The sequence below is a fragment of the Gymnoscopelus braueri genome (genome assembly GCF_963280865.1).
Source record: "Gymnoscopelus braueri genome assembly, chromosome: 10".
Lineage (NCBI taxonomy): Eukaryota > Metazoa > Chordata > Actinopteri > Myctophiformes > Myctophidae > Gymnoscopelus > Gymnoscopelus braueri.
This window is the reverse complement of record NC_137611.1, coordinates 4,340,007-4,355,680: the sequence shown is the minus strand read 5'-3', so window position 1 is coordinate 4,355,680 and position 15,674 is coordinate 4,340,007. Positions and strand designations below refer to the sequence as shown.

Genomic DNA, 15,674 nt, shown 5'->3' with positions numbered 1-15,674 from the left:
GCCTTTCAATGAGAGGAAAAAAACTAAAACAAGTCTTATATCTATGATGGAGACCCGTGAGCATTTACAGAAGGAACTATTAATCAGTGATTGAAAGCTCTCTTGTTGTCCCAAGTACAGTAGTTTGAACGGCAGCACCCCCTACTCTCTTATCGTCTCTCTATTGCTCTTCTCTTCATAGTGGGTTCACCAGTTTATAATCTTATTCAGTGGAATATCTAGTATACTCATTATTCAGTGGAATATCTAGTATACGTACTCATTATTCAGTGGAATATTTAGTATACTCATTATTCAGTGGAATATCTAGTATACTCATTATTCAGTGGAATATCTAGTATACTCATTATTCAGTGGAATATCTAGTATACTCATTATTCAGTGGAATATCTAATATACTCATTATTCAGTGGAATATCTAGTATACTCATTATTCAGTGGAATATCTAGTATACTCATTATTCAGTGGAATATCTAGTATACTCATTATTCAGTGGAATATCTAGTATACTCATTATTCAGTGGAATATCTAGTATACTCATTCTTAATCCCTCTTTCTTCCCACTGCTCCAGTGTTGATTTTGACAGCACATTTTGATTTCGTTTTAGTCATAGTCTTTTGAATACAATTCCATTTAGTTTTAGTCATATTTTAATTTAAATGAAATGTTTTGTCTAGTTTTAGTTGACTAAATATCATAAGATTATAGTTGACTAAATCTACAGTTGATTTAGTCGCCAAAAATTATGTTGGCGGTGCCTTGATGGCGTCGTAATGGCTGATTTTACATTTGGTTGCATGCTGAAAATAGCCGATCTACAAGCTCACAACGCGTCACAGTGCGACGCGTTGTGAGCTTGTAGATCTGCAACACCCAAGCACAACCAAACATACAATTACTTGTCTTTTAGTTCTACTGGATCTCTTCTCCACTAGATCCCTCACTAACATTTTAGTCTAGTTTTTATTTGTTGACAAAATTGTCAATATATTTAGTCTTAGTTTTAGTCATCATAGCTTCGTTTTTATTTAGTTTCAGAGTCAGTGAAAAAAGGTAGTTGACGAACGTTTTTCGTTATAGTTTTAGCCGACGTAATCAACACTGCACTGCTCCCTCTCCTGTAGTCGGTGGCTGGTGCAGCGGCGACGCCATCTCGAGCGTGGAACGCTACGACCCGCAGACCAACGAGTGGCGCATGGTGGCGTCCATGAGTAAGCGACGCTGTGGCGTGGGCGTCAGCGTTCTGGACGACCTCCTCTATGCCGTGGGAGGTCACGATGGCTCCTCCTACCTCAACTCTGTGGAAAGGTCTGGAATCGGTTCACTCTCATATACTTCCTTTCAGCCTCTGTCCTTCTTTACCTCCTCTCTCTCTCTCTCTCTCTCTTCCTCCCTTCCCCTCCTGTCTGTAATTGTATTGGTCACACAGCAGATCAACTCAGACTTCAATCCGGAAACGCATACTGTCATTTTTGATGTTTAGCTATAACCATTATTTTATACTTTGGGCTATTCAAAAATAGCAGATCTACAAGCTCATGGCACGGCACCAAGTGCCGTGCTACAAGCTTGTATATCTGATTTTTTTTTGGGGGGTGAAAATGTGTGCTAAAATTTCTACAAATGTCTTCTAAATCCTAACGGCTTTTAAAAGAAACTTATGTTGCTATAATATCAGTGGTTCTCAAACTTTTTCATGTCAAGGACCCCCCAAAATGTATTTGTCTGCGGAACTACCTCTGCTCTAGGCGAACACTTGCAATGTTGTCATTGATCCATCATTCCCACTATTATTACTTTTTTCATATTAAAGGCAAAACCGTTATTACTTACTATTATGGTTTCCCAGTGGCTCTATGTATTCTGATCTGCTCTCCTTGCTTTCTCTCATCGCTCTACGTCTGCAGCCATCTGCTCTGCTCTGCCACACTTGTTGACACATATTAAACTGTTGTTCTGGTCTGTGTTCCGTCTTAGATACGACCCCAAGACCAACCAGTGGAGCAGCGACGTGGCCCCGACCAGCACCTGTCGCACCAGTGTGGGCGTGGCCGTCCTGGGGGGCTACCTGTATGCTGTGGGGGGCCAGGACGGTGTCTCCTGTCTCAACATTGTGGAAAGGTGACCATAGCAACACTCAGGCTGGGGTGTGGTTACAGTATTTACATACGTGCCTGTCTCAGGGGAGGGGAGGGGGGGGGGGCTACCTGAACATCATCCCTATGTTATTAGATCACTGTAGTTATTAGCAGTGGTGGAAAAAGTACTTCAAAGTAAAAGTATCAATACTGCAATGTGGAAATGCTCCGTTAAGTAAAAGTAAAATTCCGGAATTCTAAATTTTACTTGAGTAAAAGTACAAAAGTATTGGTATCAAAATGTACTTAAAGTACCAAAAGTAGAACGTACTCATTATGCAGAATGTCCCATTTCACACGTTTTCAAATGTATAAAATGTATATATAGCTGGTGAGCAAAATGTACATAGGGCTGAATTTATTTAGCATTAATAAAGTAGTGGGTCTTGAAATTGGTCTTGTGTTTATTTAGTGGTACACTCGTGTGTGTGTGTGTGTGTGTGTGTGTGTGTGTGTGTGTGTGTGTGCGCGCGCTCCAGGTACGACCCCAAGGAGAACAAGTGGACCCGCGTGGCCTCGATGAGCACCAGGAGACTGGGGGTCGCGGTGGCTGTCCTGGGGGGCTTCCTCTACGCCGTGGGGGGATCAGATGGGACGTCACCGCTGAACACAGGTAAGCCACTTATTGGAACAGGGGGTTTTGGGTTGGTGTACAGTAGCCTGGTTCACAGGCCTTCACTCATCTGCTATAGTGGTGGGGAAAAAGGTTCATTTCAGTGAACGAAAACGATTTTGTTCACGGCAATGATTCGATCAAATGATTCGTTCACATTCTCGTTCAGTAGCGCTATTTTCTAGTGTTCAAAATGTACTCGAGTAAAAGTACAAAAGTATTGGCATCAAAATATACTTAAAGTACTAACATATTTGAAAATAGCCGATCTACAAGCTCACAACGCGTCGCATCGCGACGCGTTGTGAGCCTGTAGATCGGCTATTTTCAAATAGCCTATGTATGAAATAGGGCTAAAGTGGTTAATAGTGTTGTCACGATACTGGATTTCTAACTTCGATATCGATATTTTGAAAAATATCAATATTCGATACGATACGATACAATTCAATACAATTCAATACAAAAAGAATTGTACGATACAATTCGATACGATACGATATTCGATACGATATTCGATACGATATTCGATACGATATTCGATACGATATTCGATACCACGCAACCACAGGAATTCAGAGTGCAAAATGTTTTCTTTTTATTTAAAGAAAAACTAGGAACTAGGAGGTAGTGCATTTTCACATTTTAGACAGTCTGGTGCAATCAGTAACAATGCCCAAATTAATAAAAAAATAAAAAATAAGCCTGTGACACACATTAAAAAGCAGGCATTTCAAGTCAAAATAAAGGCAGCACAAAACGGTCATAGGAACTAGGAGCCCTAGGAGGTAGTGCATTTTCACATTTTAGACAGTCTGAGTCTAGTTAGTGCTTAGTACAAATACAACAAATCAATTAAAAGAGGTGCAATCAGTAACAATGCTCAAATAAAAAAAATAATAAGCCTGAGTGACACATTTAAAGGCACGGCAGGCATTTCAAGTAGAAATAAAGGCAGCACAAAACAGTCAAGAGCAATAGTACTGTACTACTACAACAAATGATCAACTGTGTGAAACAATTCAAACACATTCAAAAGGTAGTTAAGGCACTTGGCAGCACTAGAAACACATTTTACTGAAATTGAAAAAAAAAAAACAAGGAAAAGGGAAACAGTGCAACTGCTTATTGCTTAAGAAGTACAAAAACTTCTCTGTAGCTAGCTTAGCTAGGTAGGTTTATCATCTTATTCTTTTCTTCCTCTGGCCCTCTCAGATTTTTTGCTAGGAACACCAACATGTCAATGTGCTCCTCTGTAAGTCGTGCCCTTCTTGGACTGACAATGAGCCCTGATGTACTAAATACACGCTCTGATGCTACACTTGAAGCAGAGATACACAAATACTTTTTGGCAAAGTGGGCAAGGTGAGGTAACAATTTGTCGTTTTCTCCCCACCATTCGAGTGGGTCCTTTGTTTTTTCTTCACAGATTCTGTCATATATCATGAACTCTTTTGTGAGTCCTACAGCAGCTTCCTCCTCGTCTTCGACATTTTGACTCTTTTTTTCCCCCTGTATGCTGAATAGCAGTCCCTTCAGATCCGTTTTCTTTTTCTTTGCTGGCTGTGGGGCTTCTGGTTCTGGAGGAGGTTGTGCTGTTTCTACTGAATTGCCAAGACTTTGTTTTACCTCTTCTTTCATAGTAACAAAACTGTCCTTGAACCTTGGGTCAAGAAACGTGGCTGTGTTCAGTAGTAGCTGCAGACTCTGGTTCTCATATCTTTGTTTGAGATCCCCTCCAATAGCTTCTTTAATTTGACGTTTTAGGTTGCTGTCACTTTCCTCAACTGTCAAATTTTTGAATATTTTCCAACATAGGGGAAGGACAGAGGAGAGTGTGGTATGTTTTTCACCACTAAGTGCATCAGTGTAACCACTGAGGGGGCTCAATACCTCCTGCACATACTGAAGAGCTACAATGTCCGTGTCTCTGGGCATGAGGTGCCATTTCTTCCGGTCCTCGGCTAGAACGGCACAGACTGCTTGCTGCTGCTCTAAGTATCTGTTTACCATTTGGTATGTTGAGTCCCAGCGTGTGGGCTCATCGTGGATCAATTTGTGCTCTTTTAGGTTCAGAGGTAATTGTTTTGTCTTTAAGTTTCGATACATCTTTGGAGACCTGCTGAACGCAGAAACAGTCTTTCTTAATCTCGACAGTACTTCAGGCACACGGCCTACATTCAGGCCCCTGCCCACGGCAAGGTGGAGGTTGTGGCCAAAACAGGGAACCCATGTGAAGGAGGCAAATGCCTTCTTATTGTTTGAGGCATTATCAGTAGTAATACCGGCCATATCTGACATGTCCAGCTTCCATGTTTCGTGTACCATCTCCTCCAATGCCTCCTTCAAGCTGTCCCCTGTGTGATCCGAGTGCATCCCAGCACAGCCCAGACACCAGCTCTTCATCTTCCAGGACTCTGTTATGAACTGTATAGTTACTGCCATGAAACAGGAGTTGGCCCTGCTGGTCCACAGGTCAGTGGTGCAGGAGAAGAAGCGATTCCCCACAAAACTGTCTGTGACAGTATTTTTTATTTCATTGTACAGGGCTGGGATTTCAGTGTCCATGAAATAATTACGTGATGGAAGGGAATATTTATTGTTTAACTGCCGAAGAAGCTGTTTGAACCCAGGCTTCTCTACAGTGTAAATAGGGACCTGGTCCATGCAAATGTAAGTCGCTACAGCTCTGTTGATCTTCTTGGCCTCTTGCGAGTCTTCATCATACTTTTTTTGTCGATCCCAGGTCTCTCCAACACTCGGCTGTGCCAGTGGACAGTGACTGGCTGCACGTTGAGTTTCAGATTGAAGCTCAGCATCTCTCTTGCGCTGAAAGAAATATAACAATCTATCTTTAGAAGTTTTATAAAAACTGTTTTTTGCTTTTAATCAGGCTTTTATAAAAAACTAACTATTTAATACTATTATCTATCTTCTTATCAATTAATCTTGAATGAAAAACAAAGTAAGTATACATTAAACTAAAGTAGTGATGTGCTATTGTGCTTACCTACAATACTTTATTTGTGTATGTACTTTCTTTGATTTATTTCTTAGGAGATTAATTTGATAAGATAACAAAGTTATAACTTATATTGAATGCCTGATTCAAATAGAATAACTTAGATGCTGTTGTGTGTGTCTCACACAACAGCATTGGTTGATATGAATAGAAACCATGATGAAGCAGTTAGTTGACTATGGTGGTAAAAAATAAATGATTAGATTTGTGCTTAGCAGGAGCAGGTTACAGCATTTAAAGGGATATTTCACTTTCAAATAAAATAAACATTTAAAAAATATATTAAAAATAAATGAAAAAAGTAATGGAAAAAATCACGGCCCCCTCACGCATTAGAGTGTCCTACTAATGTGTGAGGGGGCCGTGATTTTGCCATAACTTTTTTCATTTTTTAAAAATATTTATTTTTAATGTTTATTTTATTTGAAAGTGAAATATCCCTTTAAGTTATTCTCTTTCAATGGCCTTTATAATAACGTATCTTATCAATTAATCTTAAAATAAACCAAAGTATACAAAAGTAGTGTGTGTCAGACTCACACAACATCATCTAAGTTGTTCGTTTCTTTTTTACCAGTCTACTCCTGCATTGGTTTGAGGGTTTCTATTGATATGATAACTAATGCATCCGGTCTAAGGCACGCCTACTCAAACTATTTCTGTTCAATTCCACTACCCCACCCACACACACGCAAACTGAGAATCGTTTCCGTATCCTCTCTCTAGAACGGATATGCACTGCAGTTAGCTTTAGCCATCATCGCTATCACTAACAACAACAAACACGTTTACTGGCCTCGCGGGCCGATTTTAGTGACTCATTTATGGTACAAACCTCTCTGAACTCCTTGTATAGGTCTTTGTGTTTGTCCTGGAGGTGTGATGCAAGGTTGCTCGTGTTGGCTCCCTTGCTCGGCACAATGCGTTTGCATCGCTTGCACCTCGGTTTGCTCGTGTCCTTTGGCTGTCCGTGTGCATCGGGTTCGAATCCGAAGTAGTTCCAAACTACACTTCTGGCGTTCTTTTTGTCAATTAAAACGGGCAGCGAAGGTCCTGCATCTGCATCTGCACATGCCATTTTAAGAATAGAAAAGCGACTCGTACACCATTAACTTTATACTCGCACCAGAGCAGCTCAGCAACAGTAGCACACTCACATGGCTAGAGAGACAGAGTGGAGAGGGGAGGGGCTGCAGCCTGCATGCATTGCGTTCCAGTCAGGCTGCGCCGTGTGTGTGTGTGTGTGTGTGTGTGTTTACTACTGGCCCCGGCTGGCGCTGTTGCGCAAGTGTTTTCTTCACCAACGGCAGAGGTACAAACGGAGTATCGTTATAACAAACGGAGTATCGATAGATCGATACCACGGGGAATTCATATTGAACCGTTTTTATTTTATAATTATCGATATTTATCGATATATCGATATTTTTGACAACACTAGTGGTTAATGTATGTTTTATAATGTGTGTAAAACACCATCGCGGGAGCGTTTCTTTTACGTCGTGCGTCAAACGTAAGAGTTTCAGAAAGTGAACGAGCTCGTTCACGGCAAATGAACCAGTTCTTTTGAACGAGTCGATCATGAACGACACATCACTACATCTGCTAAGAGAAAAGCCTGGTCACGACCTCATGCAGAGAGTGTCTATAGGGGGCAGGACTTCCGTCGCACGTATTTCCCCCGGAAGCGACCTTTTTCGACCAATCACAACACTTGTTTCAGTCACAGAGAACGTAAAACGGATTTTTTTCAACGTCAACGTTCATTTCCTTAGGCGGTACTTCCGCCCAATTCCGGTTCTTCTTCTTCTTAGACCAGGGGTCTTCAACAGGGGGTCCGGGACCCCTAGGGGGTCCTCAGAGCTACTACAGGGGGGCCGCCAAATCTTTGTGTGATATGATAGCATAGCATCCCATTTCTGAGGAGAACTTTAGCCAAAAATAGCCGATCTACAAGCTCACAACGCCTCGCAGCGCGAGGCGTTGTGAGCTTGTAGATCGCCTATTTTTGGCAAAGAGGTATAGGTGTAGAGGGAAAAAAAGAGCAGACCAAGTTTTAATTTCTTTTTTTAATCTGTAACACAATTCCAATACAATATAGAGGGGGTCCCTGCTTCATCTCTCTCTCAGCTAGGGGGTCCTTGGCCTGAAAACGTTGAAGACCCCTGGTTTAGACACTCAACCGGCTAGGTCTTGCCCAGTGTTTTTTCTTCTGTGGGTTTGACCCGCTTCGCCCGCCCCGCCATAATTGCGTCGTAATCTATAACCCGCCTGCGGGACCTGCGGGTCGGCCCGTGCATCACGACAGGTGACACACACTGTGGTACCGCAGTGCACCACTGCTTACCGGCACACTGTATCCCCTGTAGGCGTGCGGTTTGAATTCATCTTTCTATTCTGTCTCTCTCTGTGCGTGTGCCAGTGGAACGCTACAACCCTCAAGAGAACCGCTGGCACACGGTGTCCCCCATGGGCACCAGGAGGAAGCACCTGGGCTGTGCCGTCTACCAGGACATGATCTACTCGGTGGGGGGCCGGGACGACACCACGGAGCTGAGCAGCGCGGAGAGATACAACCCCAGGACCAACCAGTGGTCGCCCGTAGTGGCCATGACCTCCAGGCGGAGTGGGGTGAGTAGTACTGCCGTCGTCAGAAGCGAAGAGTCTGTTTTGGGGGGGCCACTTGGGTCACGGCCCAGGCAATGGAGCTCTGGCCCAGTCTGTCTGCTGAAAGACACGGGCCAGAAAAAAATATTCTGCTCCTCCGACAACAGCGTCGATTTCGTCGACTTAAAGGTTTAATGACATTCATGTTTACACCACATTCAAAGTCTTTGTCCTGGTCCTTCAAAAGTGTACAAAAAGTTTTAAGTGAAAATTCCATTCCAGTGATCCATGGCAGGTGTTTATCTCTCACATTTCTAAAGCCTTTTCAACTGCAATGAAAAAAGAAATCTTTGCCTGCGGGTGTCGCTGGTGAGGGATTTTGCCTGTCAATCATCGCTTCTGCTCCGCCCCCCCCAAAGGAAAGGATAGGGGAGGGGAGGGGCGAGGAGGAGAGTGGGCGGGATTAATCGACTGTGACCTCACTGTCGAAGGGCCAAGCTCAGATTACTTTTCAGCCTAATTATTCAGAAAACCCCAGACCACAGAAAACCCACTGAATGTTCAGTGTTCAGGTTTTTTGGGTGTAATTGAGGTCATAAAACCCCAAATAAAACATTGAAAATAAAAAAAAGTGAAAATGAATGTCATGATACCTTTAACCTATGACAAAATGTTGGTCGACTACCTTTTTTCACTGACCAAAACTAAATAAAAACTAAGCTATGATGACTAAAACTAAGTTTATTTTTATCGACAATTTCGTTGATAAAAATAAAATCTAGACTAAAATGTTAGTGAGGGACTAGTGGAGAACAGATCCAGTAGAACTAAAAGACAAGTCATTTTATGTACTTTCATTTTATAGTCATTTTATTGCACTTGGGTGTTGCGCTCTGAAAATAGCCGATCTGCAAGCTCACAATGCCTTGCGACGCGACGCATTGTGAGCTTGTAGATCGGCTCCGGGGGGGCGTGGTTTCCCCCAATCCCCAGTGCGGTCCCAAATCACGTGTCAGTGACATTGGAGAGAGACAGGAAATGCTGAGAGAGACATAGTAAGGCAATGACTTTAAGCAAATGTTCTGGCCGGCTGGGAAGCAAACCCGGGACTCACTGATAAGAGCATTGTGCCCATAGTGTACAGTATGTGCCCATAACATTCAGGTCACCCCACTGTTATTATAAAGTTATTGTTATTATGGCCAAATTACTAATGATGCACGTATTTAGCACACGGTGTACTATTAATATGATTTCTGTGTGGTCTGAGGCAATTCTACAGTTTTTTTTCCATTGACTAAGAACAAATTTGATTAGAACATATTGATGAATTACAAAATGTGGCATAACATGTTCATACGGAGGGTTTAAAACACTTAAACCGTCTATTCTATTTAGTCAAACGGACCTGAGTCGCACTGTACTCGGTGCGCAGTATTTCCCGATCCACACCAAATCTATTTGCCAAAAAACAGCCGATCTAAAAGCTCACAACGCGACACGTTGTGAGCTTTTAGGTCGGCTGTTCTTGGTGAAATGTTCCTCCCCAGAATGGGGATGCTGAGATTCTTAACCCATTAACTCATTGGCCGCCATTATCGCATTAACGCGATCTAATAAATAGCGCGCTTGGCCGCCAGGATCGCATTAATGCGATCTAACGTCTTTATTGATCTTTATGCTCTGATCACGCTATTCTGTTATGAATCAGGCTAAGTTTCGGGTTCCACTTACTTCAACCACCACTGCATCCGGTTCCATGACTTGGGTTCCGTTTTCGGTTTTACATTTTTCCCCCCAGTCATTTTCGACCATAATAGGGAAACAAACGGTTTTTCACACGCTATGAAAAGCGATCGGAGACCTCCCCTCCTATAATCTATGGTCTGGGTGACGAACAGTCATCCCCGTTGGGTATCACAAAGTAATTTTCGCGGATAACAGAATCTGAGACATTTCACTTCCGGTTCATGTGTTTCACTGTGTGAGTGGGTCTGGGAGGGGGCGAGTGTGATCGAGAGGCGATCAAGCTTGGTATGTGCTGCTCTCTGGTGGTGGAACGATCAAAACGTTTCAAGTGTCAAGGTAGACTTTCTAGATGTGAATTAAATAACAAAATAACGAAACAAAAAAACACGAAAATCGCTGGCAAGGGCTGCTATGAACGAGGTTTTAACTCTGGCAGTCAATGAGTTAAGACCTGGAACTGTGTCATTTTTAGATTTTAGCTAAAAAGCATTATTCTTTTTTTTTTTTACTTTGGGCTATTCAAAAATAGCAGATATACAAGCTCATAGCGCGGCACCGAGTGCCGCGCTACGAGCTTGTAGATCTGCTATTTTTGAAAAATCGTGAAAATGTGTGCAAATCTTTGAATATATATATTTTTAAAGTGAACATTTTTAACTCAAATCTTTGCTTCTGGGGGTCCCTGGAACAAGATATTTTGACTGGGGTCTGCGGCCAAATACATATAATTTTGGGGGTCCTTGACATGAAAAAGATTGAGCACCACTGATATAGAAACATAGGTTTTTCAGAAAACTGTTGGGATTTAGGAGACATGTAGAATCGGCTTCAGGTCTCAATGGGTTAAACACAGATTTGTTGGTGAAAGAAGGCCAATGTGCTGTGTGTGTGTGTGTGTGTGTGTGTGTGTGTGTGTGTGTGTGTGTGTGTGTGTCCGTCCAGGTGGGTCTAGCCGTAGTGAACGGTCAGCTGATGGCCGTGGGAGGTTTCGACGGGACCACGTATCTCAAAACCATAGAAGTATACGACCCGGACGCCAACACCTGGAGGTATGTATGGAACTCTATAAATAAGACAAAAAGGGGTGGGGCACGGTGGCGCAGTCGGTAGTACTGCCTCTATACTGCCTCCCCCTGGTCAGCCGGGGCGCCTGATGAGGAACTGGTTGGAATAACGCGTTCCTTCAACAGGCTACGTCCTACTGGGGAACCTCCCCACCCTGTCAGGTGATAAGAAGCTGCTCACTCCTCATGCATTGAAGGAGGCATGAGCTCAAGTTCGGGGCTCTCCCCAGGCTGGCAGAGGGAGAGTAGCGCCCAGAATTACAGCTTAGGCGATTGGCACAGGGTGAAAACATTTGTTACAAAAGACGTGGGATAAAACTTTGTAAAAAAAAAGAAAACAAAAAGGCTACAAAATCAATACAATGTCCAATTAGTTGGAGGCAGTGGCCATTGAACTGTTCAAGCTTTCTTTATTTGTTATATTTGTGTGATGCCCTTCTAGATACTATAGCGCCATTTCCCTTTCTTAGTGTGTGTGTGTGTGCACTTTACTGCTCGTCCCATCTAGTTGTTAAATTAAGTTCAAGTACATAAAACTGTTAAAATAATGAAGTTGTCAAACATTCACATTCTTCACTGTGTCTCTGTGTCTTTCTGCAGGCTTTACGGAGGAATGAACTACCGGCGTCTGGGAGGAGGGGTGGGCGTCATTAAAATGACTCACTGTGAATCCCACATATGGTGACCCCTCCCTCCCCCCCCCCCCCCCCCCTCTCTCTACCCTCTACACTAGAATGGATGCCTCCGCTCATTCACCCCCCGTGCCTCCAACAGACACACATTTTGTCATATTATCATGAAAGCGTTGAGGGGAGTTGAGGGGAAAGGGAGATGTGTGGAAAGATGGAACGAAGGAGAGACTTGCATTGACTGTTGACATCTCACCCCCCCCCCCCTCCCCCACCCTCTCCCAGCCATGAACTTTGACCAGCAAATGAAGAACCCATGTCGTCTCCAGTGACAAGGCCACCGTTTGGCTTTATTTATGAAATGTACTAACACTAAGGATGCTATCCTCTTTGAGTGTCCTTGTGCCCCCCCTCCCCTCCCCAAACACACACAATTTAAGGAGAATTCCGGACTAGCCTTTTTCATACCTTTTATCTGATGTTATTATATACGAGAACGAGTGGTAGAACATTTTCATAACTCCATCCCCAGTCCCACCGCAGCTAAAAACGTGAAAGATGGTCCTTGCGCTAAATGGCTAAATGTTCTACTGTACCACTTGTTCTAGGATATCATTACATCGGCTAAAGGTAAGAAACAACGCTAAGAGCCGGAATTCTCCTTTTTAACGCGTTGCGCATCGGCCTCAAATGAACCTGAAAGGTGAAATGGGCAAAACGTGTGGAGATTCAGCGGTATTTGTACTACAAAGGCTGACCTATCGGAACACGTTCACACAAGTTTGAATCGGTGATGAGGCCTTCTGAAAATGCTGGGAATGACGACTCCATGAGCCTTCTTCAAAGTTCCGTCTCATCGTTGGGGGGCCGAGTGCTGCGTCTTCATCGGTGGTCATTGGTTCTCTCTGTGCCGCATTAAGTTGTGTAGCGTGAGTAGTACTGTGCTGTACTTTACTCTGACCACCGGGGGGAGAGAGAGAAGGAACCACTCTGACCAACCCAGTCCCACTAGGAGGAAGAGGAGGATGAGGAGGAAGTGAAAATCTTTGGCAACACTTCCTTCCCCCCTGTTAGAAAGATGAAAGACTCCGCTGCTGCACTTAAAAAGGGATAGTTCACCCAAAACCTGACTTATTTTCTATCAATTACACACACAATATGAAGCCTTGAATTCATGGAGAGTTTTCAAAAATCTTTTTCAAAAATAGTACTGTTTAGAACAGCGGGTCTTCAACAGGGGGTCCTCAGAGTTACTACAGAGGGGTCCGCCAAATCTTTGTGAGATATGATTTTTTATTTTTTTACCTTAACCACCCAGAAAGATCCCGTCGGGGTGTACTGTACGCGTTCGCCCTTTGATTTTTGCAAGCTGAGGAATGCTGCATCGAAGTGATCAGCAACACCACCATCCAGCTGCGTGCTCCAGATGGGCTCATAGCCAATCGGAATGGAGAGTTCAAAGAGACACAGTATTCATTCAAAGAGACACAGTATTCATTCAAAGAAGTGTTTGGAGTGTCAACCACCCAGATGGACCTATTTGAGGTTGTTGCCAAACCACTGGTGGAGGACCTTATACATGGGAAAAATGGGCTGCTCTTCGCGTAACTGGTAGGGTGGTTAGGTACCCTATAGCATCCCTTTTCTGAGGAGAACTTTAGACCTACACCTATAGCCAAAGAGGCTATAGGTGTAGAGGGTTTTTAGTTTTTGTCTTATTCCTAAGCCAATAATTTGATGATCGGCGGAAAGATGCTAATGTCTCCGGTAGGAGACTTAAAGTTGACACTTTGTGTCTCCTACCGGAGCCGCCTCCGCTGCTCATCAAATTATTGGCTTAGGAATGCAACAAAAAAAAAAAATCTCCATGAATTCAAGTCTCCATGAGGTGTGTAATAGATAGAAAAAAACGGTTGTTTTGGGGGTGAAATATCCCTTTAAGCCTGAGTTATACTTTCATGCACGGGGAATAGACGATCTACACGTGTAGATCTGCTGTTCTCGGTTAAGGGGGTCTGGTGTCTTCAAGCGTTAACGTTGAGGTTACAATTCAATTTGACTTCAAGTGAAGTTAATACATTGAAATAAATTAAGGCATGGCAACAAATATGGGTTCTAAAATGCAGGAATGGCCACTGTAGGGGCTGAAGATGGAAAAACAAGGCCTTTATAAATAAATGTGAGACATTTTGAAAGGCGTGTCACTGATAAGAACGAGGCCCCGTTTAAGAGGATGATGACAAAATATTTTTTATCAGCAGACATTTTGGTGAGCTGAGCCTGAACTAACATCGCTTTTCTTACGCTTATCTGCTTTGACATGCCTGTTGGTTCTCCTGATAGATTTCTATTGTATAGAAAAAAAATCGTCTTTAATTCTTGTCGGAAGTGAATTCAATCAATTTTGCCATAACTGCCACGTGTTACTAGCTGCTCTGCACCGGGTCTGACTGCCTTGACCAGACGTCCACCCCAGGAGACATGGCTCTTGTCACACAACAAGACAAGACATTGTGGCGCTTCCAACTACAGAGTACAACAAATGCATGTTTTACCCACTTGGTTTGACCCATTAAGACCGGGAACGCATCTCTGTCGTTTTAGATGTTAACCACTTGAACTTTTATTCCTCTTTGACCTTGTGAGGGAGACGGGACACAATACAAACACTACACCTGCTCTGAAGGGCATAGGACAGCGCACGTTGTCGCCGCGCAGTGGTACCGCTACAGACAGAGGCATTGACACACACAGAGACAGCCACAGAAAACAAATATGACTGCTGACAATGATGATTTTCAGACTGATTCTGAAACAAATTCACCTCGGTTATTAATTTTTAAACGTATTTCTATTGTACTTGTAACAAACTAAATTCACCTGTATTCTGCGAATGTGAAGACGTGCACTCAGGCTCTTATGGAAAAAATCAGCACAGCGTTTCTCAACATATTTAAGGCAAATTGAACAGAATTGACTGACATTTTTTAAAATCTAAAGGACGCAACAGTGACGAGGTTTTATACCAGGGCCGTGCTATGAGCTTGTATATCTGCTATTTTTTAAGATTTTTGAACATTTGTGAGTGACTCAAATCTTTGCTTCTGGGGGATTCTACAAATGTCTTTTAAATCCTAACAGTTAAAAAAAAAAAAAAAAGTATGTTGCTATAACCAGTGGTTCTCAAACTGTTTCATGTCAAGGGCCCCCAAAATGATATGTATTTGGCTGCGGACCCCCATCTCAAAATTAGTTGTTCCAGGGACCCCCCCCCCCCAGAAGTAAAGATTTGAGTTCAAATGTTGGCTTTAAAAAATATATATATTCAAAGATTTTGCACACATTTTCACGATTTTTCCAAAAATAGCAGATATACAAGCTCATAGCGCGCTATGAGCTTGTATATCTGCTATTTTTGAATAGCCAAAGTATAAAATAATGGTTCTAAGTGGTTACACAGATGCGTTCCCGGTCTTAATGGGTTGAAGAAGAACGGAAGAGATTGTTCAATTCTCACAGCGGTTCTCTTGTTGATGCGGTCCTCCCCCGACCTAATGCTGATAAACTAAAGATCAGTGACGGTTTCTGCTGTACTTTGGGGAATGTTTGGGGGTTTTTTTGTGTTAGTTTTTACAGCTCCCATAACTCCCTATTCCATAGCATTTAGCCGCACACACACACACACACACACACGAAGAAGCTGCCGAGTGTCGAGTGAGTTTGAGTGAGTACTTGGTTTGGATGTAATGAGTATAACAAAAAGATATCCATAGTACTGAAAAAAAACCAGTTTGTATTCTTGTCCAGCATTTGGAAGAGGAACCATTTTTTGGTCTTGGATACCACAGT

The 15,674-nt window shown here is 42.9% G+C and overlaps 1 protein-coding gene across 2 annotated transcripts in view; it reads left to right on the top strand.

Annotated features, from left to right (window-relative positions):
- Positions 1-15,159, top strand: part of klhl20 (kelch-like family member 20) — a 35,679-nt gene extending 20,520 nt beyond the window's left edge. For both annotated transcript variants that reach the window (XM_080441086.1, XM_080441085.1), the window contains 6 exons: positions 1,128-1,311; positions 1,981-2,124; positions 2,621-2,754; positions 8,199-8,407; positions 11,075-11,181; positions 11,797-15,159. In XM_080441086.1, the coding sequence (XP_080297212.1) occupies positions 1,128-1,311; positions 1,981-2,124; positions 2,621-2,754; positions 8,199-8,407; positions 11,075-11,181; positions 11,797-11,881 (863 nt within the window). In that variant the 3' untranslated portion in view covers positions 11,882-15,159. The remainder of the gene's footprint in view (positions 1-1,127; positions 1,312-1,980; positions 2,125-2,620; positions 2,755-8,198; positions 8,408-11,074; positions 11,182-11,796) is intronic.
- The last annotated feature ends 515 nt before the right edge of the window (positions 15,160-15,674 follow it).